This window comes from Phyllobates terribilis, unplaced genomic scaffold (assembly GCF_046119375.1).
Source record: "Phyllobates terribilis strain yellow unplaced genomic scaffold, ASM4611937v1 Scaffold_1__5_contigs__length_1240528914, whole genome shotgun sequence".
In the NCBI taxonomy this organism is placed as follows: Eukaryota; Metazoa; Chordata; class Amphibia; order Anura; family Dendrobatidae; genus Phyllobates; species Phyllobates terribilis.
In genome coordinates this window covers 304,070,024-304,095,818 of record NW_027362761.1, presented here as the reverse complement: position 1 = coordinate 304,095,818, position 25,795 = coordinate 304,070,024, and the positions used below count along the sequence as shown (strand labels likewise).

The window sequence follows — 25,795 nt, the reverse complement described above, 5'->3', positions numbered from 1 at the left end:
ACTGTTTTACGTCAAAATTCTATGTTATCAAATCCCCTACCTAGCAATAATGCATGGTTGCTGTCACACCTGCATGAGAAAACCCTATGGTGAGCAGTTAGAACCACACGGACTCTGGACATGGCGGCTGTACTAAAGATACTGAAATATCCCCGATGATGCTGGAGCTAACATTCAGCAACTTTATACTTCTGTTTTATATAAGTTTTTGTTGAAAGGCTGAGTTCACACGATGCGTATTTCATGCGTTTCCGCAGCGTTTTTGCAGTTGCGGAAACGCATGAAAAACGCATGGTAGAAGGGCAGCAATGTTCCCCAATTGAAATCCGCATGTGCTGTGCCCATGATGCGGATTTTTCCGCAGCGCAAACGCTGCGCTCAAAAATCCGCAGCATGTCATTTAATTTTGCGGAAACGCGGCGTTTTCACCGCCATTGACTTGCATTAGAACGCGCCAATTCCGCAAGACTGCATCTGTACTTGCGTTATTGGCGCGTTCTAATGTGCGGATGGTACCCGAGTGTGGAGGAGAGGAGAGTCTTATCCACACCCAGGTACCATTAAAAAAGCTGTAAAAACAAGAATAAAATAAAAAATATATATATATATACTTACCATCTGTCGGCCCGCGCACCGCTCCTGCTTGCTTCCCGGCACTTGCAGTGAGTTGTAGGACCTGCGGTGACGTCAGAGTCATGTGACGGGTCACGAGACGCTGACGTCGGCAGGTCTTTCAATTCAAAGTTGCCGGCAGCCGGGAGAACGGAGTGAGCAGGACAGCGCGGGCCATCGGAGGTAAGTATATACACTCTCTCGGGTCACACTATATAAATCCATGCTGTTTGCATGGATTTATATAGTGTGACCTAGTTGTCAAGCACTTTCCAGGTGATGCTAAAATCGCCTGGAAAGCGCTTGTCAATCTGCATGCGGAAACGCATGTGAATCCGCATGTGGATCCGCATGTATTCTGCAGGAAAAACGCATGCACAATCTGCATGTGTTTTTTCTGCCAGGGAGATGCAGAAATGTTCTGCTTCATTTCTGCATCGTGTGCACATAGCCAAAATGTGGAAATTTTAAAGTATAAAAGTAATTTTATATATTGGTTGATGTAAACAGCCCAAGCGGAATTAAGTGGCATTTTACTGAAATAAAGGTTTGATTCCAGAAACTATGGGAAGGAAGATTACATAAATGTCTGTCCTTTAGCAAGAATCGAAGCAGTAAAATAGTGTACAACTCTGAAGACATAGTAAAAAAAATAATCCAAGTTTATTAATGGCAGCAAGCAGTTCTTATGCCAAGAAGTGCAAGTCCTCATGTACACCGTGAAGACCCACAGTCCAGTGTGTGTGCAGGAGAAAACAGCTTCTCTATGAAGTCACACGGAAGAGAACATCATGGGACTGCATTTTACATACTTAAAGGGGTTGTCTGTGAATACTTTTTTTGTCTTTGAAATCACCCTTCCCAGGTCCAGTGCTGCCTCTTTGCTGCTGTTCCAGTTTATGTTCACTGCATGCATTGGGGATGTTATAACAGTGTTCACTCAAAGCTGAGCAAGCTGGAGAGGAAAGAGTTAAAACAGCCTAATAATGACTTTAAAGAGCCCAATAACAAATGTGCCTAAGGATGTGTGCCCGCTATGCGTTTTTGATGTGGAATTTCCGCAGCGTAAACGCTTGCAAAACGCTTGGTAATCCGTGCCCCATGATCCCCAATGAAAATCCGCATGTTCTGTGCCCATGCCGCAGTGGAAAAATCCGCATCATTTCCATTATTTGTGCGTTTCTGCATGCGGATTTGAGGTCCCAATGCATTTGAAAAACGCAAGTCAAATCCGCATGTAAAAACGCTGCAAAAACACGTCAAAAACGCGTGTAAAATCCGCAAGTGTTTTTACTGCCAAGAACATGCAGAAACGCAGCCGAAATGTTCTGCTTCAATTCTGCATCGTGGGTACATAGCCTAGCTGCCTCCTACTGAGCTTAGAGGGAAAAGTGGTGATCACCACTACAGCGTGTATGACATGTACTTATGTTGCAGAGCAGAATGTCAATTAGGGAACGGGGGTGGGATTGGACTGATCATAGCCCCGGCACCGCCCTGATGACTGAAGTTATGTTGCAGCTGCTCACTTCCATTTTCTCCCTGCAGCCAGACTTCTGATTAGGCTTCTGTGCATATTTACGCCGGTAGTGCCTGCACATTACCACTATGGCGGCAGATCAATTCCATTTTTTCCCTGTACAGGTTCCCTTTAAAGCCATTTTCATACATCCGTGTATAAGGTCCTGAGTACAGACCATGATATAAGGACTGGCTGCAGGTTTCCTGATCTGAGCCCCACATTCTCATAATTATATTTGTGGCTGTTCAGTTCGGGTCAGGAGAGCCAAGGTCGATTCGTACTTCACAGTCTGTACTCGGACCGTGATGCATGGATGTGTGAAAGAAGCCTTGGGCCACGTGCACACATTCAGTATTTGGTCAGTGTTTTTTCTCAGGAGTGGGAGCCAAAACCAGGAGTGGAACAATCAGAGGAAAAGTATAATAGAAACATGTCACCACTTCTGTATTTATCACCCGCTCCTGGTTTTGGCTTACATATACTGAGGAAAAATACTGACCGAACACTGACGGTGTGAACGTGGCCTTAGGGCGCATACGAACGTCCGTCCAAATCGCTCCAATCTGTGAGTGCAATGTACGGACTGGCTGTGGGTCTCCTGACCGGAGAGTAGCAGCCTCATAGATATATATGACGCGGTGCTGCTCGGATCGGGAGACCTGTGGCCAGTCCGTACATTGCAGTCACAGATCGGAACGAGATCCACAGACGTCTGCATGAGCTTTAAAATTGAGAAAAGACACTGGTTCATCAAGTTTATCCTATAATGCATATTGCCCCATATTAATGGAAAAATGTCTTCCAAACTCCAATTATGACATCTAATCCTGTAATATAATGTTATTTGCTTCTGGGTGCCGTCCTGGAGCTGAGGGAGGTGCCGGAGCAGAGAACTGTAAGTACCTGAGCATCTGCTCTGAGGGCGGTAGTTTGGGGTCAGCAAACCGGAAGTTCTAGTGAGATCTGTATTAGTTTTGGGGTCTGATGCTGGGAATCATAGCTACTATTTTTATTTAAATGCTATATGATTAGGCATGTCCTATATGGGTGAGCCATGGGGCCCAAAAACTTTGAGGTGTTCACAATTTTTAACAGAAGTCAAATTTCTTAATCCAGTATACAACATTAAAATGGGAAAAAAGGTTCTACAGAAAGAAAGTTCCAGTTATAAAGTTCTGCATCAAGTTCCTTATTCCCTCCAGCCTGCTAGACATATATTTCATAGAACAATGGCCTAGGGCGATAGTCCCCTATACTGGCTACTCTGATCATTACTTTTATACTTTGCTCTCTGTAATTCCAGTATGCATTAACAATATGTAATTTTCCTTCCACTCCACTAGAGGGCCCCAGTTTATTCGTTTACGTGAACAGACCAATGTTTCAAACGTACTAGGCTGATTGATTTCCTCTATGTCCAATAGGAAGCGCAGCAAGAAAACGTCATATCCAATCAGCATCGTAGTTGCGGATTTCTAACTTCTTGATTGGTCGGTGTGGCTTAATATAAAAGCTCAGTTCTCGGCGCTCGCTCCCTTTTACTTCCCGAAGCCCTCGTGTGAGGTATGTGCGGCCTACATATATCGGCCGGTCGGCTGTACGGCGTTATACGTGCTCCGTACCCTGCGAGCTGTATAGGGAGGACGCGTAGAAGCCGCAGCGCCTGACCGGACACTGCGGCAGCTGCTATCACTGCGCGCCATGTGCACTGCGGCCCGGCATCCGGCCTCTATTAGAGCGAGCTCTTCTGTACCACGTGTCCTGCGGCACCCGGCCATCTATGTGGCTGTTTTGGTGATTTAAAGGGGTTGTACACGTTTGGTTTTTTTTTTGTATAAAGGTAAATACGTAATTAGGGCTAAAATTAACTTTTTACACTTGAGTTTCATTAAAACTTTTGCACTGCTTGTCTGTAGTCTCTGTGCTGCACTGTTTATTGCTGGTTGCAGAATCTGTTAAAGGGGTTGTCTATAACCTAGGCAATCCCTTTTTTAAATGAAGTGGTCCCCTTTTAATATAAAGATAAAATCTCCGGCGCAGTACTAGTGATGATGATGCAAATGGCATGGATTTATATAGTGTGACCTTAAGGAATGGTTAAAAATAAAAAAATAAATCTATACTTACCGTCCTGGCTGCCGGCAGCGGTACACTGAAGGACCTGCCGACGTCAGCATTGCGTGACCCGTCACATGACTATGACGTCAGTGCAGGTCCTTCAGTCCATCGCGATCTGCCGGCATGGGAGGAGGAGCGCACCTGGGGCTGCCAGAAGGTAAATATAACATTTATTTTTTATTTTATTTTTTTACAGGTTCTATGGTACCTGGGTCTGGATGAGAGTCTCCTGTCCTCCACACCCGGGTACTATCCGCACATTGAAACGCAGGAATGCGCATCTACAGATCCATTGATGCGGATTCCATGCGTTCCAATGCAAGTCAATGGCGGCTAAAACGCAGCGCTTCCGCAAAATAATTGGTAGTGCAGTGTTTTTTCCCGCAATGATAATCCGCAGCGGAAATTTCCGCAGCATGTGCACAGCACATGCGGATTATCATTGGGGAACATGGCAGACCTTCTACCATGAGCTTTTAAGCGTTTCTGCAGCGTTTTTGCCGCTGCGGAAACGCTTAAAAAACGCATCGTGGGCACACAGGCTTTGTGTTATTATTTTACTGGGGGCAAACAGATTGAAAAAGGGGTTGTCTGTGCTAGAGGGGTTGTCCACTACTCAACCTATGAAGCGCTGTCATAGTTAGAGAGCTAACACTGCATCATGATTTTCATTTGATTGTCACCATCATGCAGGTGTGAATAGAGCTCACAATGAACTCTCGAGCATTAAAACGGTTCCACAAATTGGTTCCCATTTTCTACATATTGCCGCTGATTAATCCTGAAGATCAGACACAGGGTCGTACCGCTGTTTGCAGTTTTTCCTATTTGTCAGTGTGGAAGTTTATAGTTTATAGAAGATGACAGGAGGGTCCACTGTTGCTTACAGTTCTACCCAGTACTCGCATTCTAGCTAACCGGTCTAAATCTAGCTAAATTATCCTTTCTTGCTTTCACAGGATCATCAGGTCTTTAAACCCTTTTTGTGGCAATCCTTGGAAGCACTAACAAGATGCCCAGGGAAGACAGGTCTACGTGGAAGTCCAATTATTTTTTGAAAATCATCGTAAGTGTATTTTTTTAGAAATGTATTTTCTCTGCTGCTGGTTCAGATTGTTATTGATAATCTACTGTAATATAGTTGTTAAAAGGCGACCTTTCATCTGATTCATGCTCCCTCAACCACTTGGTGCATAAATCTGCGACCAGCTCCATTATTGTAGCCATGTATGGCTTATGCTTCACATAGTGTTTGAGGGAACGGATTTATTTTACCCTCTTATATACACACACGAAGCAGTGATTATCTAGTAGTTATGAATATATGTACACCTGTGTTGGGTCGTTATATGCTGTAAAGGAGTCGTCCAAACTAATGATCTATCTTTATCTGCACACCCTCCAGTCATCTGTTTTCTGTGCTGATCAGATGTAAACTGTGAACAGATCAGCTCCTGTTCAAGAGAATAGGGTGTTGGACCTTCGCTGTTCTAATGCTGATGACCTACTTCAAGGATAGTTCATCAATATCATTAGCCTTGACAACGCCCTTAATATTGAAGGGGTGATCTCGTAAGCTAATCATCGCTATGGCACCTGCATTCTGGAAAGGGTTCTGATGACAGTCCCATTAAATGCAATTGTCTCCGATCATTACATGCCAACTGTTATGTGGCTAGGTCCAAAGTATCCATCTTTGCCAGCCTTTTACGTGAAACTTGTGATTAGGTTGGGGTCACAGCCATCGGGTCGATTATGCAAATGACACCAAGATCAAACTGTCAGTTTGATCTGAGTGTCAGTGCACTGTGCTCCGATCCTCTCGCATGAGAGAATGGCAGCACATGTGTGGAGGAGACTGAGAAAGTAATTTCTCCATCTCCTTCATTGCCGGCGTCTCCGGTAATCTGACATCTGAGTGCAGTCCGATGTTTCTCACGCACCCATAGACTTGTATGGGTGCATGCAATCCGATCATCGGGTGTATGCAATCCGATCATCGGATGCACTCGCAGCATGCTGCTATTGTTCTCTCATGACAATTTGGCATGAGAAAATAATCGCTGATCTGCATTGTTCCATAGTATAACATTGGGCTGAGTGCTGATAAAACATCGCATAGTACTCAGCTGTGCTATATGGCAGTGTGAGTGAGCTCTTATTCTCTTTTTTTTAATATACTTTATTTTTTTAAAGGGCCGTTTTATAATATTTGTGTTGGTTCTCTGGGGGACACTTGTTTGATGATTTTTCTGAACAGGGTTAATTAAATGGGTAAAGACGTGACATTACTAGCTTCGCTCATCTCCTGATGCAGAAGTGAGCTGACTCCATTGCTCCTTTTAAAGAGGTTATCTGGGGCTATTTAAGTTTCTTCTCTTGTGGCTAAGAACTGACAGGCAGGTAGTTGCTAACTACTTGCCTGTTCTGCCTGCCGCCAGCTCAGAGCAATCACAAACTGCTCCTGCCGGAGATTGTGCTGCTTCATTTCAGCAGAGCAGCTCTTACTCTTCCGGTCTGCTTTGTCAATGTAACTGCTTAGTCCATGCTGATTGCCAGCCAACTGTCCGTAGCGGCGAGCCGGCTGTCAATCAGGATGACATCAGCAATCATGCCATGTCAATAGAGCGGAAGCGAAGCGGTTGCTCTGTCTAATTGATGTCACCAGAAGCTGGCACAACAGGCGGCTAGTTGGCAATTATCTGACTGTAAGCTCTTAGGTTCTTAAGGAAAAAATAATAGTCCTGGATAATCCCTTTAAGTTCCATTTTTGTGGGAGTTCTGTTGACTGCCAATAGGGCAATGCTCTCTGCACCTTGTATCATTCCTTTGATAGAAGGGGCACCCAGTAGAGATCTCTGATGTCCTATTGTGACCTGTCTGAATACTTTGAATTGAAGGAGCTAATCTGCTCACCCCAGGTTTTACAGATTTTATACGGATGTATTTCTATTTATTCTTGCAGCAACTGCTAGATGATTATCCAAAATGCTTTATCGTGATGGCGGACAATGTTGGCTCAAAGCAAATGCAGCAGATCCGTATGTCCCTGCGAGGGAAAGCTGTTGTGCTGATGGGAAAGAACACCATGATGCGCAAGGCTATCCGAGGCCACTTGGAAAATAACTCTGCTCTGGAGAAGTGAGTTGTTTTACTTTTTATGGAATATATTATTGTTTCCTTCAAACTATTAATTTGGAATATTTTTTCAGGCTTCTGCCTCACATCAAGGGAAATGTAGGGTTTGTTTTCACCAAGGAAGATCTCACAGAAGTGCGGGATATGTTACTCGCCAACAAGGTAAAGAAAACTCCATAAGCACAAATGGGGTACATGCAAAAGTATAATATAGCTTTAAAGACAGATATATTTAGAGTTTTATACTATCCACTAATACTGAACTTTTGTAGGTGCCCGCTTCTGCTCGCGCTGGAGCTATTGCACCTTGCGATGTCACAGTGCCTGCCCAGAACACTGGTTTGGGCCCTGAGAAGACCTCCTTCTTCCAGGCTTTGGGAATCACTACGAAAATCTCTAGAGGAACTATTGAAATTCTGGTAAGTGATTGTCTTGTGGCCAAACTGCCATGAAGGCTGTGAACAGTTTATGCTGTAGGTCATATTGGAGCATGTATTCCTAACTCCAGTAACCTTTCTCTGCAGAGTGATGTCCAGCTGATCAAGACTGGAGATAAAGTAGGAGCCAGTGAAGCCACCCTGCTGAACATGTTGAACATTTCTCCATTCTCCTTTGGTTTGATCATCCAACAAGTCTATGACAATGGAAGCATCTACAGCCCGGAAGTCTTGGATATCACAGAAGATACCCTGAGAACTCGCTTTTTGGAGGTATGTTACTGATGCAGGTAACATGGGCCACTTCTGTTTACCAGCTGCATGTCACTTGAAAGAGCAACCAATATGTCCTTTCTTTAGGGTGTGCGCAATGTGGCCAGCGTTTGCCTGCAGATTGGGTATCCCACCATTGCCTCTGTACCTCATTCCGTCATCAATGGATACAAGCGAGTTCTTGCTGTTGCAGTGGAGACCGACTACAGCTTCCCATTGGCAGATAAGGTAATCTAATGATTATGGGGTGTCTTTCATAGTAATGGAGGAAATAATGAATATATTTGCCTGATGTCCATAACCAATTATCTTGGTCTGCTGCATAGTATCATATTGTGTTGGTCTTTACTGGATGTTCTCTCTTACAGGTCAAGGCTTTCTTGGCAGATCCTTCTGCTTTTGCAGTTGCTGCTCCTGTTGTGGAGGCGGCTTCAACTCCTGCTGCTGCGCCTGCTAAGGAGGAGACGAAAGACGAGTCTGAAGAGTCTGATGACGATATGGGATTTGGACTCTTTGACTAAGATATTTAATCAGTCAAATTACATCAATAAAATTCCATTCAACTAATACCTGGTGTCTTGTGATTTTTATGGAAGTGGTGCACTGAGCTAACAAATGAGAGTAAGACTGATCCAAACTGATTAGATGGCCCTACTAATCTCCATCATGTTTACATGGCACAATATGAGGGTGGTATATAAAACTACATATTAGTTATTAGTCCTGCCCATGTGAGCATACAATCTCTATAATACACAGGGAATGGTCAGGGAAAGGATTAGGGATGGATAGTAATATGCAAGATATGGTCCCATGGATAACTTATCACGTCTGTAACATCCATTACTGCACCTGTTACCCCTTCAGTTACCAGGTGCAACCAACAATGCAGCAGGCCTGTTTAAACTGATTTCTTTCACAGTCTGGTCTTGTGATAATTCTGCAGTCACTCTGTATGACTGCAGACTGCTAAAACCTGACAGTGTTTGGTGTGCACGCTGTCAGGATTCTAGGATTCAGCTAGATGTGCCTGGCTTCTTTCAATACAAGTTAATTTGAGAAAAGCCAAGCATGTCTAGTTAGTACATGATTGCATATTTAAGTCACGTGACTGTCTGCTCTCGCTGACAATAATAGTGAATCCTGAAGGTGTACATGCCAGAATCCATCTGAAAAAACGCCCCATGTAATGAACATAATGCACAGCAATGACAAAATAACATTATTGGTCATGCCATTAGTCTTATGTCACTTTTTTAACTGCGGTTTTACAAACCCTGAAGAAGTTAAAAGAAGTGATATTCTCATTCTGCAGGCGTCCTCTGGTTGGATGCCACCACTATTCTTCCAAGTGTAGAGAAAAAGTAGCGGATCTGTCAGAAGAACTACAGCACAGGTACTTTACAAAAGTGGCTGCATTCGCTTTCCTGTGGCGGAATCGCCTGGAAAAACTTGGCGTCTAAAAGACACTGTGTGCACACAGCCTGATGGTACAAGGATCCTGCACATGACACCAAGAGAACCTGGACAATGTCCTGCGTATGATCAGTCTAATTCTGAGGCATTATTAGCTGCTGCTTAATGCTGGAAGCCATTGTGCTATTAATCATTTATTTCACAGCATGTGAAGTGTTTAATGGAGAGATCAGGAATAGGTGATTTCTGGCAGCGCCCACTGTTCCCCAGTATAAGGGTCCTGTCAGCATTAAGTGTGGGGCTCTTTGGGATTGGTGGTGCTGTCCAGCACTTGGCTGTAGTCGTTTGGTTCTGCTGCTCCAGTCACTTCCTGACCTGGGAGGAGAAATGGAGGCTCAGGACTCTATAGTGATGGGTCTGTGATCACACATTAACCCTTCACCTGTGTGGTTATCAAGACATAAATGGTCAGATTATAGTGTAGTAATTGGTAAGGCAGACCATGAGCTGTAACCCCCCCCCCCCCCAATCTGCCAATACACTACTGTAATTACAGGGTCCGGCGGCCTCCCGCGGTGATCGGGCAGAGGTGGCCGGCGGCCTCCCGCGGTGATCGGGCAGAGGTGGCCGGCGGCCTCCCGCGGTGATCGGGCAGAGGTGGCCGGCGGCCTCCTGCAGCGATCAGTCCCTGACAGTGTGGAAGCCGGCTGTACCGGAAGTGGTTGCTGCTGGAACTACATGGCGGAAGTGTGTCAGAAGATCTTCCTGGGTCGGGGCCGGTAAGATGGCGGCGGACACGCAGGTTGGTGTGGCACTGGTGGTGGTTGCTGTGTGGCTTTCTATGCGTCTCTCGTCGGCTCCGCTGTGTGATCGCGGATGTGGCGGCTGCAGTGTGCGGGCTGCTCGCCCCTCCGTTATGTAGTGTCGCACGTCCTGCCCACGTGTGTGGCTGCTGCGGGCACTGGGAGCTCTGCTGCACCATATGCGTAGTGTCTGCCGTACACCCGCTGGCGAGACCTAGATCCCCCGGCGCCTGTGCCCGGCTGGTCATTGACCGCACACAATCACACAGAGATGGCGCTGCCTGTCCTGCCCTCACTGGCCGCACTGCAGCTTTATGGAATTATTTTACCGGATACATGATGAGATTTATGCAAATCAGGCTGAGAGTGCAATGGGGGCGTGGCTTTCCTCAAGTGCAATGACACGTCCCCGCCTGATCTCTGACTGGCACATCAGATCTCTACAATAGAGATTGGATTGGGGCCTGGCCCCTATAGAGCCCACTACGTCCATGTGTGGCTATGTCAGGTTACCCTTACACCAGGGATGTCAAACAAATACACAGAAGCCAAAATAAATGCTTGGACAATGTTGCGGCCAACCTTGAGATTGATTAAGAAAATGTCTACAAGTGAGGAAGATTTTTCTTATCTATAACGATGAAACTTTTCGTATGGAAACTAACTTAAAGGGCTGATCCCACTAACACAGTGCATTTTAATTAATAGATCTTAGAATAAAATAAACACCTAATCACAGATGGGGCATACTGGAATAATATATGTAAAAGCATATGGCCCAATGGCCTAATTTATATATGTAATAAAGGATAAAAAAAACCTTGAATAATACAGATAATAAAGTATGATGCCAACAAAAGTGCCCCCAAACACAGTATGATACCCCCACAGTGAATTCCTCCACAGTACCCTCTACATGCACAGTATGATGCATAATGTACCCCCCAGCAATGTATTATGACCTCAACACAGTATAATGCCCCAACTGCCATCACCACATAGTCCTCCATACAGTATAATGGGCCACACACAGTCCTCCATACAGTATAATGGTTCCATACAGTATAATGACCCCACACAGTCCTCCATACAGTATAATGGTCCCCACACAGTCCTCCATACAGTATAATGGGCCCCACACAGTCCTCCATACAGTATAATGGGCCCCACACAGTCCTCCATACAGTATAATGGGCCCCACACAGTCCGCCATACAGCATAATGGTTCCATACAGTATAATGGGCCCCACACAGTCCTCCATACAGTATAATGGGCCCCACACAGTCCGCCATACAGCATAATGGTTCCATACAGTATAATGGGCCCCACACAGTCCTCCATACAGTATAATGGCCCCACATAGTCCTCCATACAGTATAATGGGCCCCACATAGTCCTCCATACAGTATAATGGGCCCCACACAGCCCTCCATACAGTATAATGGGCCCCCACATAGTCCTCCATACAGAATAATGGCCCCACATAGTCCTCCATACTGTATAATGGTCCTACACAGCCCTCCACACAGTATAATTGGGGTGGGGGGGGGGCAGTGCTGGCATTGCCGGCCAAATATACTCACCCTGCAGGCCAGAGTTTGACGTGTGTCTTAAAGGGACCCTGTCACCAGGTTTTCCCAATATAAACTATGGCCACCACCTTTAGTGCCTCTTTACCAGTATTCTAGGAAGCTGTATATAAGGCACTTCACCTTTACATAGGCCAAAAAATATCTTTTATGACCCCCCCCCCCCCTCTTACGGTGTGGTCCTGTCTGATGGGCATCTCTAGTCTAGATCCGATACCTCCTCTCTGCCTTCAATCACCGTCCTTCTGCTCTGCGTCATGTGGATGACACATCATTCACACTGTGCCCCCCAATGCCGCTGCTGTGCAGGCGCACCTCTGCCATGCTGCGGGCAGAGCACAGTACTGCAGTGCACATGCGCGGGTAGAGGCCACTGAGCCCCGAGGGCATAGAGAAGTCCGCCTGTGCAGGAGAGCTAGTGTACTGTAACAGAAGCTTGGAAAGTGCTGGCCGTGCTCTTCTATTGGGAAAAGCTGGTGACAGGCTCCCTTTAAAGGGGTATGTCCTCTTATAAAGCAATAGCTCATCAGTAGGATGTATTTTATAGTGCACGGAACAGAAGCCTTTTTTAATGTTAAAAATACTTTCACCTGGCCAATAAGTGCATCATAATAATGCTGTGGTAAAATATATGGAGCTCATGTGAACCTGTCCTAAGGCCTCGTTCACACATCAGTGATTTTTCATCAGTATTCGTATGCCAAAACCAGGCGCGTCTCCTACCACAGAGTGGGGGTCAATCTATCAATTCTAGTTTTTTTTCTGTAAGTTCCACTCCTGGTTTTGGCATACAAATAATAAGAAATACTGATGTGTGAATGAGGCCTTAATCTAATACATACAAAGAGTAGCGCTACTGACCTTAGCCACCAATCAGATCACCCTTCTGGTTGCTATGGGAAGCAGATATGTTTCTGACAGCAGACATTTCTGATCTAGGTAAAAGCCCTGTGATGTCCTCCGCTATGTCGCTGCCCAGCTTCTTGCACATCGCTCTCTGTACCGAGAGCAGTTTTACATTTTGTCCGAAGGCCTTATATAAAGTGATACCCACACGTATTAGATGGGCATTGGGCAGGCCATGTGAGCATGAGATGGCAAGAAGGGTCAGGCATATTGGCCCCTACAGGAGTACTGTATGATACCCAAAATGACAGGTGCTGTACTATCAAATATTCCAGATTATTAGATGTGTAGGGCTACAGGTGCATCTCACTAAATTAGAATATCATCAAATCAGTTAATTTATTTCAGTCCTTCAATACAAAAAGTGAAATTCACATATTATCTAGAGTCATTACAAACAGAGTGATCTATTTCAAGTGTTTATTTCTGGTAATGTTGATAATTATGGCTTACAGCCAATGAAAACACAAAAGTCATTATCTCAGTAAATCACCTGCAAAGGCTTCCTAAGCGTTTAAAAATGTGCCTTAGTCTGTTTCAGTAGGCTCCACAATCATGGGGAAGACTGCTGACTTGACAGATGTCCAGAAGGCAGTCATTGACACACTCCACAAGGTCCCAGAGTTCCAATTTTCATTTGGAAATCAAGGTCCCAGCGTCTGGAGGAAGAGTGGAGAGGCCACAATCCAAGTTGCTTGAGGTCTAGTGTGAAGTTTCCACAATCAGTGATGGTTTGGGGAGCCATGTCATCTGCTGGTGTAGGTCCACTGGGTTTTATCAAGGCCAAAGTCAGCGCAGCCGTCTATCAGGACATTTTAGAGCACTTCATGCTTCCCTCTGCAGACAAGCTTTTTGGAGATGGAAATGTCATTCTCCAGCAGGACTTGGCACCTGTCCACACTGCCAAAAGTACCAATACCTGGTTTACAAAACACAGTATCACTGTGCTTGATTGGCCGCAAACTCGCCTGACCTTAACCCCATAGATTCTCTATGGGGTGTTGTCAAGAGGAAGATGAGAGACACCAGACCCAACAATGCAGACGAGCTGAAGGCTGCTATGAAAGCAACCTGGGCTTCCATAACACCTCAGCAGTGCCACAGGCTGATCGTCTCCATGCCACGCCGCATTGATGCAAAAGGAGCCCGGGCCAAGTATTGAGTGCATTTACTGAACATACTTTTCAGTAGGACAACATTTCGGATTTTAAAAACATTTTTCAAGCTGTTATAAAGTATTCTAATTTACAGAGATAATGACTTTTGTGTTTTCATTGGCTGTAAGCCATAATCATCAACATTAACAGAAATAAACACTTGAAATAGATCACTCTGTTTGTAATGACTCTATATAATATAGGAGTTTCACTTTTTATGTTGAAGAACTGAAATAAATGAACTTTTTGATGATATTCTAATTTAGTGAGATGCACCTGTATATACTGCCACAGTTAGAGGTCCTGTTACACTGTCAGAAGTGGCCACTATCATTCTTGTTGTATTCCCACTGTTCCGTTTTTTCTTTTTAAATGCTCTGTACTGTTCCAGAGGTGTAGGCCTCGTTCACACTTTCAGTATTTGGTCAGTATTTGTAAGCCAAAACCAGGAGAGAAACAATCAGAGGGAAAGTATAATAAATACAGAAGTGGTGCATGTGTTTCTATCGCCCACTCCTGATTTTGGTTTTCAGATACTGAGGTAAAAAACTCACCAAATACTCAGTGTGTGCACGTGGCCAAACATGCACCGCAGGTCAGTGTTTATAAGGCCATGTTCACACTTTCAGTATTTTGTGAGGTTTTTACCTCAGTATTTGTAAGTCATAATCAGGAGAGGAACAATCAGAGGGAAAGTATAATAGAAACACGTCACCACTTCTGTATTTATCACCATCTCCTGGTTTTACTGAGGTAAAAAACTGACCAAATACTGATAGTGTGAACGTGGCTGTAATACTAGGTTTTTACCAAGGGTCGTTGCTCGCACAGTTGTTTGGGGGCATGTACGTGGGCTGCTCTGCCTATTACCCTGTGAGCTGCGCTTGTTCACACCCGACTTTTCCAGCTGTGTGGCCGGTCTATCGTGCTAACAGGATTCTTTGTGGTTTATGAAATGTTACTGTTTGGAAAGGTTTTCTTCGTTCCTATTAACGGATCCCGTGGCGCACACACAGCCATATTAGAAGGGTGAACGAGCCCTAATACTATTTATATTGTTTCATTATTTTATCATGTTGGGTGCAGAATTTGTCTACCACACTGTGTGTAGAAAATACTTATTAATTGGATGATTTCGGAGAGAATAAATGTACTTTTTAGAGCCGCGCGTCTCCCCTTGCCACCTTTGTGATTCCACGTCTCCTTCCTGTGGTGTGGGGGGCTGTGCAGTACTGTCTGGAGTCACACTTACCCTGACCCGGCCTCCTCCACTGACAGCAATGGTAACTGCAGGACATATTGTATCATCTTCACCTATTACCCACAGCTCGGCTGCTGGGCTTTTTTTTCTTTTAAAGGGGTTGTCCAGGTTATCACAAAAGTTTACAGTCACTCTGTGTTACTACAAACTTGTGAATCCTCACACTGTGTGTGCTGTGAGGGTGCGCCAGGAGCGGGGGTCATGTAAACGCCAGTATGCGATGTGCTCTCGTCTAGTTGGAAGTATGCATATTGCACCCTTGTGGTTACATGACCGCTCGGTCTCGTTGCCAGCCCCAGACAATCCTCACAGTACAGTTTTCTTTGTATTTTTTGCATTCTGTGCAAACTAGTGTGTGGCCTCCCTTCCTAGAGCTGGATAGTACGTTTAAATAGCTTCCCTTGGCTGGTGTCCACAGTTCGGAACCCGTTCCTTTGTCTGCCTTTATTCACACAGAGGTCTACTTTGACACATGGTAAGGTTTTTAATATTAGACAGTGTAGGACTTTCCCAAACGGGTTCACCTTGTCGTGGTGGGATAGCTTATATACTATTTTTGATCAAAAACAGTGTAACTAAAGAACCCTCTTTTAGTTAAATGCACTTGCTTTTTATTTATTTACAGCAGGGTTTATGTTCATTTTGCTTCTTGTAGGGTTTTCAATCCTCACATGTCTGTAGTCACATATAGTGACTGCAGTCTTTCATTATAAACCTGGACAACCCCTTTAACGGAGAAAAGGAAAGATGAATTTGCTTTGTGGTTACATTACAGATGATCTGTGAGCTGCAGATAGCTCCTGGGGTTGTCTCATCTTCTTTCTTCAGGTGTGCACCACTTCTCTACCTTCTGGATTCCTCCTTGCCCATTGGAGGTGCTCTCCTGAAGATTGTAAGTTCAGACCAATGGAAAAGTCCAGCCTCTGGTCTCCCATGCTGCAAACAGAAGCAGCGTCCGAGGAGCGCAGGGGCACTGAGGCTACCCGGATCAGAGCGGTGTCGTGACCAGCTTCAGGTGGACTCTCCTTGCAGATGCCACCTCTGATAGACTGCCAAGTATCCGCTAACCTAAGCAAAGAGGCGAGAGCTGTACAGTTCAGATCCCTCCGTTCTTGACAATAGAGAGGATTTTTAATACGAGACAAAATTAAAAGTTGATTAATTTTGCACTCACTTTGCAATTTTACTCATTTAAAGAGAACCTGTCACCATGAAAATGCAGTCCAGGTTATACTGGATATTTTCTCACAAATCCATACATCAATCTACTCCGCGCTCTCTGCTCTATAACATGGTCCCTGCAGATTGGACAGCGTTTTTATGGTGACAGGTTCTCTTTAAGATGTTGAGAAAACCCTTTTAGGTAATAGTAATAATATAGTACCATACTATTCTAACATTATATTTAGGATCGGTCTGCCATGATAAGATGACAGGGGTCTCCATCAGAGGGGCTTACATATGTACTGCCCATAGAGAGAACAAAACTGACTGCATCTATATCATGCAGTTACAGGTTGTTAGAGACATTACTAGCTCTATAGCCGAGCTCTGCCCATTGTTGTTAACCTGTAAATTGCTTCTGGCAATCTCGGATCGGCATGTACAACGTGCGACACGGAGCACATTGCTCTAACCACTTATCGGCCCCAACCCCCAGCAATGCAATTGTGGCTTCCCAATGCCATGGCAGTCTGATGAGGGTCCCCATGTTTGCCAATGCAGAGCTAATATAAAGATCAGCTTGTAGCTATAGTACATATTAGACCGTGATTTTTACTATTTGCTTTAATATTGTTGTACTGCTGTATAAAGTACAGGCGATCAGATGATTGCAGGTTCCAGTCCCCTAAGTCAGAAAAATACCTTTAAAAAAATATGAAAAAACATAGAAATTCAAATTGCCCCCATTTTCCTTTATTGAAAAAAAAATATATCTAAAAAAATAAATATATATATATATTATATACAGTACAGACCAAAAGTTTGGACACACCTTCTCATTTAAAGATTTTTCTGTATTTTCATGACTATGAAAATTGTACATTCACACTGAAGGCATAAAAACTATGAATTAACACATGTGGAATTATATACTTGATGAGCTTCAAGAGGTAGTCACCGGAAATGGTCTTCCAACAATCTTGAAGGAGTTCCCAGAGATGCTTAGCACTTGTTGGCCCTTTTGCCTTCACTCTGCGGTCCAGCTCACCCCAAACCATCTCGATTGGGTTCAGGTCTGGTGACTGTGGAGGCCAGGTCATCTGGCGTAGCACCCCATCACTCTCCTTCTTGGTCAAATAGCCCTTACACAGCCTGGAGGTGTGTTTGGGGTCATTGTCCTGTTGAAAAATAAATGATGGTCCAACTAAACGCAAACTGGATGGAATAGCATGCCGCTGCAAGATGCTGTGGTAGCCATGCTGGTTCAGTATGCCTTTCATTTTGAATAAATCCCCAACAGTGTCACCAGCAAAGCACCCCCACACCATCACACCTCCTCCTCCATGCTTCACGGTGGGAACCAGGCATGTAGAGTCCATCCGTTCACCTTTTTTGCGTCACACAAAGACACGGTGGTTGGAACCAAAGATCTCAAATTTGGATTCATCAGACCAAAGCACAGATTTCCACTGGTCTAATGTCCATTCCTTGTGTTCTTTAGCCCAAACAAGTCTCTTCTGCTTGTTGCCTGTCCTTAGCAGTTGTTTCCTAGCAGCTATTTTACCATGAAGGCCTGCTGCACAAAGTCTCCTCTTAACAGTTGTTGTAGAGATGTGTCTGCTGCTAGAACTCTGTGTGGCATTGACCTGGTCTCTAATCTGAGCTGCTGTTAACCTGTGATTTCTGAGGCTGGTGACTCGGATAAACTTATCCTCAGAAGCAGAGGTGACTCTTGGTCTTCCTTTCCTGGGGCGGTCCTCATGTGAGCCAGTTTCTTTGTAGCGCTTGATGGTTTTTGCAACTGCACTTGGGGACACTTTCAAAGTTTGCCCAATTTTTCGCACTGACTGACCTTCATTTCTGAAAGTAATGATGACCACTCGTTTTTCTTTACTTAGCTGCTTTTTCTTACCATAATACAAATTCTAACAGTCTATTCAGTAGGACTATCAGCTGTGTATCCACCAGACTTCTGCACAACACAACTGATGGTCCCAACCCCATTTATAAGGCAAGAAATCCCACTTATTAAACCTGACAGGGCACACCTGTGAAGTGCAAACCATTTCCGGTGACTACCTCTTGAAGCTCATCAAGAGAATGCCAAGAGTGTGCAAAGCAGTCATCAAAGAAAAAGGTGGCTACTTTGAAGAACCTAGAATATAAGACATATTTTCAGTTGTTTCACACTTTTTTGTTAAGTATATAATTCCACATGTGTTAATTCATAGTTTTGATGCCTTCAGTGTGAATGTACAATTTTCATAGTCATGAAAATACAGAAAAATCTTTAAATGAGAAGGTGTGTCCAAACTTTTGGTCTGTACTGTACATACAGACACCTATTTTTGGTATCAATGTGTCCATAAAAGCCTGGTCTATCAAAGTATAAATCAAATTAACCCATTTGGCAAAAACTGCAGAGATCAACCGTTTTCAGATGCGAAAACATCATGTGTGCCACAAAATAGTATTTAAGAAAAACATCAGCTTGCCACAAAAACAAAAACGACTTCACATATCACCATCAACCGAAAATTGAAAATGTTTCAGGTGTTAGAATATGGCAACACAAGCAAGTGCTTTGGTTTTTTTGTAACAAATTTCTGAATTTTTTTTTTTTTTTATTACTGAACCAGTTCAGGCACTTTAACCCCGTTCTTTTCGTACTTGCGGTTTAAAGAGTTATAAAATTTTTCTCTCAGATATTAAAGGAATTTTTTTTACAGGGGTGAGGCTAGTCATAGGGATTTTGATTGACAGTTTCATTATTATTTAATTTTTTTACTGTTTATTTCCCCCATTATTTGTTTTTATATTTTGTTTTTCCATTATTTTACACACTGTGCCTCCCATAATGTCATAAAAGGCCTTTGTGGGGAGGCATTTAAATGATGAAATATTCTTATTTTCATCTTATTTCCCTTTTAACTGAGGCTCGTACAATAATCCAGTTACAGGGAAAATGCAGCCCCCTGGCTGCAAAGCAGAGGTGTTGGGGTCTCCTATGACCCCACAGATCATGCTCCTTTCCTGTACACAGCGATCACATGACCGCTGTGTATGGAGAAGTGTTACAGTGTATATTACAGTATACACAGCGCTTGTTTAGTTCCGTGTATACAGTTATAGAGAAGGAACAGACTGTAATAAACCATCCGTGCCCTCTCTGTGGGGATTTCGGTCGTCTCTGACAGCTGGATTCCCACTAACCGCAGCTACACGATCGTAGCTGTGCTCCTATGCAGCGACGTTTTAGAATGTCACTGCCGAGTAGGGGCCAGACCGACCAGACATTTAAAGTTTATGGGCGGTCTCGAAGCAGATAAATACTTTTTTTTTTTTACAAGATTGGTATCTCTGCAATCGTACTGATCTGGAAAATCATATTGCCAGATCGTTTTTACTGCACAATAAATGCCATAAAAACAAAACCAAAAAAACAATTTCAGAATTGCATTTTTCTTTCTTGCAATTTCACCGCACGTGGATTTTTTTTCCCATTTTCCACCAGATCTCATGGTAAAATGGATGGCGTCATTCAAAAGTCCAAATTGTCACGCAAAAACACACAACCACATACAGCTATGTCGGCTGAAAAAATAACAAGTTTTAGAATAAACTGTTGGAATAAGGAGAGGAAAAAAAGCAAATCGAAAAACTTCCCGTCCATATTGGGTTAAACATGGCTTGGAAGGTATTTTTTTTCCTGTTGCAGCCCATCCTATGCAATAGCCTTATTGCAAGACTGAAATGTGGCACATGGGATTCGGAACCGTATTACAGATTTTATGTCGGATTTCTATTGCATCTAACAGGAAAATCCTCCATATGTAGCTGCAGACACAGTTCTGCTACTTGGGAGCCTGTGTGGTATTACTGCTCCATATGACTCCTATGATGTATGGACCAGAAATGACTTGTTTCTGGGCACTATACTTTGGTGATTATATTGAACGTTCATTTTCCTAATGTAGGGAATCTACTGTGTATATGCAGTTTCATTTGGGGACATGAATGGGCTCCTAGCTCCTCCAATATCTGAGTTATCTACTACCTGTTCCAGGTACAGGATACTCTGAAGAAGTTTGCAGCAAAAGTCACAACATCGAGTGTGAAGGAGCGGAAAGAGATTTTGAATGAACTGAAATTATGTATTTCTTCGAAAGGTTAGTAGAATCTGTATTGAAAGTCTTCTGCCCTTTTTAATTTTTTTCTTTATACAGGATGAAAAAAAACTTTTTATCTATATGTTAGTGTCCATCATGAAAATGTAAATCCCATGATCATGTATTACTGTATATAGTGGGATAAAATAGGAATACATGTTATGGCAAGGCCCGGTATATTGCTATATCCAGATAATTGCTGTATTATATTCTCATATCCTCTGATACGCTTTACTTGTATAGGATTAACTTTCCTTGCTTACAATATATTTCTTTTTATCTCCCAGATCTGCCAGAGGCTGCCGTTAAAGGTCTTTCCAAATTATTCTGCCTAACGTTGCATCGTTACCGGTGAGTTTTTCATAAATGCTTTCGCCGAGGTTTATGTATGTTTTTTTTTGTATTAGATAAATCAAAGATATTTCCTGATTATTATGCTACTTTTGTTATTTCACAGAGATGCAGGGTCCCGTCGGGCGCTTCAGTCCGTTATTCAACAACTGGTGGAGTCGCAGCCGGATGCTACTGCGAAAAATATTCTGCAGTCTCTTCAGACATCTGGAGTGGGGAACAAGAATGTAGAACCCAGGTAATTTTGGATTTTCGATGCTTTACTATTAGTATTATGTGAGTCAGTCATACACATTCATTTGTTTTTTTGATGTTTTACAGCAAAAGTAGTGGCTCAGCAGCAGCCCTGGCCTTGTCATGGACCTGTGTCATTGCCAGGGTAGTGTTTTCCATCCCTGACAAGCAGGAAGGAGAGACATGGAAAAAACTGGTGTGTATTTATCTTGTGTGTTTGGTATGTTTAAAGTTCAGCTCCAGTGTTTTGTCTTATTTCCCCATCTGTTAGCTACCACTTATAGCTGTACAATGTTTTCATTAAAATACTTGCCAATCGCTGTCTTCTGCCATTTCTAGCGCTGCTTTGGTCCTCTCCTTTTTCACGTGACCCAGTCGGCTCACACAGCATCTTTTGTATGACTAAATCACTGTCTAAGTCTATGTGATTCAGAACAAGGCTCTCATAGACTTATATTTTAATGGAAGTAACAATTCTGCGTTGTGAGCTGGCAAGAAAGAGCCGAAGTCATACGATGCAGGAGAGGACCAGTGCAGCGCTGGAAACGGCAGAAGACAACGACCGATAATTATATTAACGCGTACACTGTCCATACATTAGTAATAGCTAGAAGATAGGGAAATTAAAATTGCTGGAAATGTGCTTGCGGTTTTTTATGAAATTACTTGGTTTTGATTTTCATTAGACTTGTCAAGTAGTGAGTTAGGTTAGAAAATTAAGAATTTATATATAACTTACTACATGCTGATATTTATACATTTTTTCATATTTTTCTCTTCTCCCTGCCACATTAGGTTGAATGTCAGGCTTTTCTATTGATGGATGTACTTGGAGGCTCACACAGGCATGCCGTGCTAGGTTCATCAAAGAAGATGAACACATTATGGAAGGAGGTATGGGATGTAGCATATGTTATTACAAAGCTAGTGTATTCCACAGCACTTAAAGGGAACCTGTCACCATGAAAATGCAGTGCAATCTGCAGACATCATTTTATAGAGCAGGGGAAGCAGCGTAGACTGATATATAGTTTTGTGAGAAAAGATCCAGTATAACCCGCATTGTCATCATTTAATTCCATTCTCTTTCAGGGATTTTGGGTCTAGTGGGCGGTCCTATCAGTGACTGACAGCCTTCCATGTATAAGTGTGCATACAGAGGTAACTGTCAGTCACTGATGGCCCCACCCACTGGACTGAAAATCCCAGAAAGAGCACAGATTTCATTGATTAAAACACAGGTTATACTGATTATTTTCCCACAAAACTATATATCAATCTGCTCGGCTCCCCCTGCACTATAACTTGGTGACTGCAGATTGTACTGCATTTTCATGACAGGTTCCCTTTAATGAAGCATAACAGGTTACATAGTTTATAGTCAAACAATCTTCAGTTTTAATGTATATCCCCTTCCTTCTCAGAACCCTGGCCTTGTGTCCAAATATCTGGATGCACTTTTCAACTTGGAACCCAACCAGAAATATGTGGGCATGCTGGGCCTTGCTGTACAGTTCTGTGCGAAGCAAAATGAGACGGCCATTCTAAATAAGTACAGGGTAAGTGAGAGGAGCGTGACCTCGTTGTGTAAGCTGAAGGGTTGTAGTGTTTTCAGTTGGTCATTATGTTCTCTCCCCGCAGAGTAATATTCTAGATTTCTATGTCAAAATGGTTCTCATAAGTAAAGGGAAGCCTCAGAACTACATACTGGTAAGGACTTGTATAAATGGTTGCTGCACCCTGGTGTCAATGACTTCCGTGTATTTATTTACACGTGTTCTGATTTTAGGAGAGTTGCACCCCACTCCTGCAGCGTCTGTCACACGATGAATTTAAAGAACAAGTCTTACCCATGCTCCAAAAGTCTCTGCTGCGTAGTCCTGAAAATGTGATTGAAAGTAAGTCTACCTGGAATTATTTCAAGAGAAACACATCCATTTAGTTTAATGAATGGTTTTAAATCTATTTTTTTTTCCCTTCAGCCATTTCCTCGCTTTGTGCTTCTGTGACTCTTGATCTAAGCCAGTACGCCCTTGACATTGGAAAAGGCTTAGCCGGTATGTAATATTATTATCTTCATGGTCATAGACATTTGGAAAATGTATCGATTCTGTCTATAGATTAATTAAATAGTCATGATTTAAATGTGTTGTCCAAGGCTAACTTATTGATGACCTTATCGAGAGGATAGAGAATCTGTATGAGATCATGGGAGTCTGACACCCAGCACCTCCACCGATCACCTGATATCTGCTCTGGTTGCCGGACTTAATCGGAGCGGAACACCCCAGCTGATTGATGGTGCTACCGGGTGTCAGACTCTCACCAATATCATCTTGGTGACCTATCCAGAGGACAGAGAATCTATATGAGATCATGGGAGTCCAGCACCTCCACCGATCACCTGATATCTGCTCTGGTAGCTGCTGGATGTAATCGGAGCGGAACACCCCAGCTGATTGATGGGGCTGCCGGGTGTCAGACTCTCACTAATCTCATATTGGTGATCTATCCAGAGGACAGAGAATCTATATGAGATCATGGGAGTCCGACACCCAGCACCTCCACCGATCACCTGATATCTGCTCTGGTAGCTGCTGGATGTAATCGGAGCGGAACACCCCAGCTGATTGATGGGGCTGCCGGGTGTCAGACTCTCACCAATCTCATATTGATGACCCATCGTATATACAGGATACACAGGACTTGTCTGATTATTGTAGACTTCCATACTATTTAGATTGTAAGCACCTTTCCCCGATCTTGTGTAATTGAGAAACTATGGAGGGTTTATTGAACTTCTTGAAATAGAGAATGAATGTCTTTTACTAAATGTGTAATCTTGTCTCAAAATGTTTGTTTTTTTTATTATTAAGGGCAATTGAAGTCAAACAACCCCCAACTTATGGACGAGGCAGTGGTGGCTTTGCAGAACCTGGCCCACCAGTGCAGTGACCCATCTGCTGTCGAGGCATTGTCAAAGCATTTGTTTGCAATCTTGGGAGGTAAGAAACAAGTATCTGCAAATTTTACACCTTTTAGTATAAAAAAATGGATATTTTAACATATGCTCAAACGGTTGTGCAACAGTAGAATGGTTTTTCTTTTAGGCTCTGATAGTTTTAAAATATTAAAAGAAAGCATACTCTGCCCCCCGGATATAGTGCAGACTGGCCCAAAGCAGTGTCTGTTCTGTTCGGAAGTCACAGGTACCCTGTGATTGGCTGCAGTGGTTAGATAACTAGAAGTGTATGTTATCAGAGGTTTTTCTGCTGATACTCTCTCGTAGTCTCCTGACTGTTCCAATGGCAGCGCTCCTGTGACTTCCAATCTGGGCAGAAATCACCTGGAGGCAGCGCTGACCTCCCGAGCGCCCTGCATTGGATCTCCAGGGGCACAGAAAGGAGAATATGGCTCAGTTTCTTATTTTACAACCATCCATGATGGTCAGACAACCCTTTTTACATCTCTCTATAACTTTCCGTTATATTTCAGGATCAGAAGGAAAGCTTACAGCTGTGGCTCAGAAGATGAGTGTGCTTTCAGGTAAATGTTCCTATTTCTTTGTACTGCACATGTTAAAGCGAGGCCAACAAGGATACATGGACTGCAAGTATGAAGTCATGATGCAGTCTGTGCGTCAATGTGGAAGCTTTTTACTGGGATACAGTCGTGTTTCATGCCAAATTTCTAGAAATAGAAGATTTTGTGAGAAGAAACTTTAGTGTGCCCCTGTGAAAACCTGTGGAGAGCAAGCATTCAGCAGGGGTCCAGAGAATATGGACAGGCATGCATCCCAAGTATGCTTGTGTGCAGGAGCCCTAGTGCTTCCCGAAATATTGTGTTTTAGGTCAAAATATATGTTCTGTTACATTTGCTTTTCCGTATCACCAATGAAGCTAACATGGAGCATCAAGAAAATTGTTATACTACAAAAACATTCACTTTTTTTTACTGCAGAATTTCTGCTCATGAGACGTGGGCATGGAGCGCCCCTTATAATGGGGGCCCCAGTCACCTACTTGGCCTCATTCCTGCTGATAAGTGATAAATGCGTGAAGCCGGTGTAGGAAATGTTCTTGCACTTCTGCTATGGTTAATTGGTAATTGTTTTTGGCAAACAGCTTTTTTAAGCATTAATTGTTATTCTTTTTTTCAGGGATTGGAGCTCTGAGTCGCCATGCGGTTTCTGGCACCTCAAGCCAGGAGCTGAGTGGGACAGTTTCAGAATTGTTTATTCCTTTTCTTCAGCAAGAAGGTAATTTTTTGGGGGGGATGACATTATTTAGTGAGGTTTTCAAATTAAAGTGTTAAATGGGTTGTCCATGTTCAGAAACACTTTCCTTATAAGCTCCTTTAGTAGTAAATAAAATATAAATTGTGCTTTACTCACCCTCCACGGGTCCACTGCTGAGTCCACACCACTGCCCCGGTGTCTCCTGGGAGCAGTAATGGATACTGACCTCTGCACCCAGCAGGAATAGTTTTTTCTTTTTTTGTTTTTTTTTGCTACCAGCTGAGCTAATAGAAAAAACTTTTTGAAATGGAACAACGCCTTTAAATTTCATTTATATTATTTTAAATGAGTATGTATATTTTTACTATGTTTATTTGCTGTCATTCACCACACCGCTGCACGACCAG

General features: G+C 43.3%; 2 protein-coding genes across 2 annotated transcripts in view; both read left to right on the top strand.

The window, feature by feature from the left end:
• Positions 1–3,585: 3,585 nt before the first annotated feature.
• On the top strand, positions 3,586–8,667 carry RPLP0 (ribosomal protein lateral stalk subunit P0). Its single transcript, XM_073673400.1, has 8 exons — positions 3,586–3,697; positions 5,212–5,318; positions 7,218–7,393; positions 7,465–7,552; positions 7,663–7,809; positions 7,915–8,100; positions 8,188–8,328; positions 8,469–8,667. Exons 2-8 carry the CDS (start codon positions 5,265–5,267, stop codon positions 8,619–8,621), a joined length of 945 nt encoding a protein of 314 aa, XP_073529501.1. The 5' UTR covers positions 3,586–3,697; positions 5,212–5,264; the 3' UTR covers positions 8,622–8,667.
• Positions 8,668–10,183: 1,516 nt separating this feature from the next.
• The window catches only part of GCN1 (GCN1 activator of EIF2AK4), a 69,706-nt gene continuing 54,094 nt past the window's right edge, over positions 10,184–25,795 (top strand). Inside the window, exons 1-13 of the mRNA XM_073673395.1 lie at positions 10,184–10,318; positions 20,464–20,566; positions 20,854–20,917; positions 21,024–21,155; positions 21,239–21,347; positions 21,947–22,045; positions 22,576–22,710; positions 22,793–22,861; positions 22,941–23,049; positions 23,134–23,208; positions 24,028–24,156; positions 24,647–24,697; positions 25,311–25,409. Coding sequence (XP_073529496.1) covers positions 10,301–10,318; positions 20,464–20,566; positions 20,854–20,917; positions 21,024–21,155; positions 21,239–21,347; positions 21,947–22,045; positions 22,576–22,710; positions 22,793–22,861; positions 22,941–23,049; positions 23,134–23,208; positions 24,028–24,156; positions 24,647–24,697; positions 25,311–25,409 — 1,192 coding nt within the window. The 5' untranslated portion in view covers positions 10,184–10,300. The remainder of the gene's footprint in view (positions 10,319–20,463; positions 20,567–20,853; positions 20,918–21,023; positions 21,156–21,238; positions 21,348–21,946; positions 22,046–22,575; positions 22,711–22,792; positions 22,862–22,940; positions 23,050–23,133; positions 23,209–24,027; positions 24,157–24,646; positions 24,698–25,310; positions 25,410–25,795) is intronic.

Bases quoted from the DNA above. Each gene is read 5' to 3' on its own strand.
- RPLP0 (XM_073673400.1), top strand. From the start codon at position 5,265: ATGCCCAGGGAAGACAGGTCTACGTGGAAGTCCAATTATTTTTTGAAA. The intron at 5,319-7,217 runs GTAAGTGTATTT...TTATTCTTGCAG, and splicing joins ATTATTTTTTGAAAATCATC to CAACTGCTAGATGATTATCC. The intron at 7,394-7,464 runs GTGAGTTGTTTT...ATATTTTTTCAG, and splicing joins AATAACTCTGCTCTGGAGAA to GCTTCTGCCTCACATCAAGG.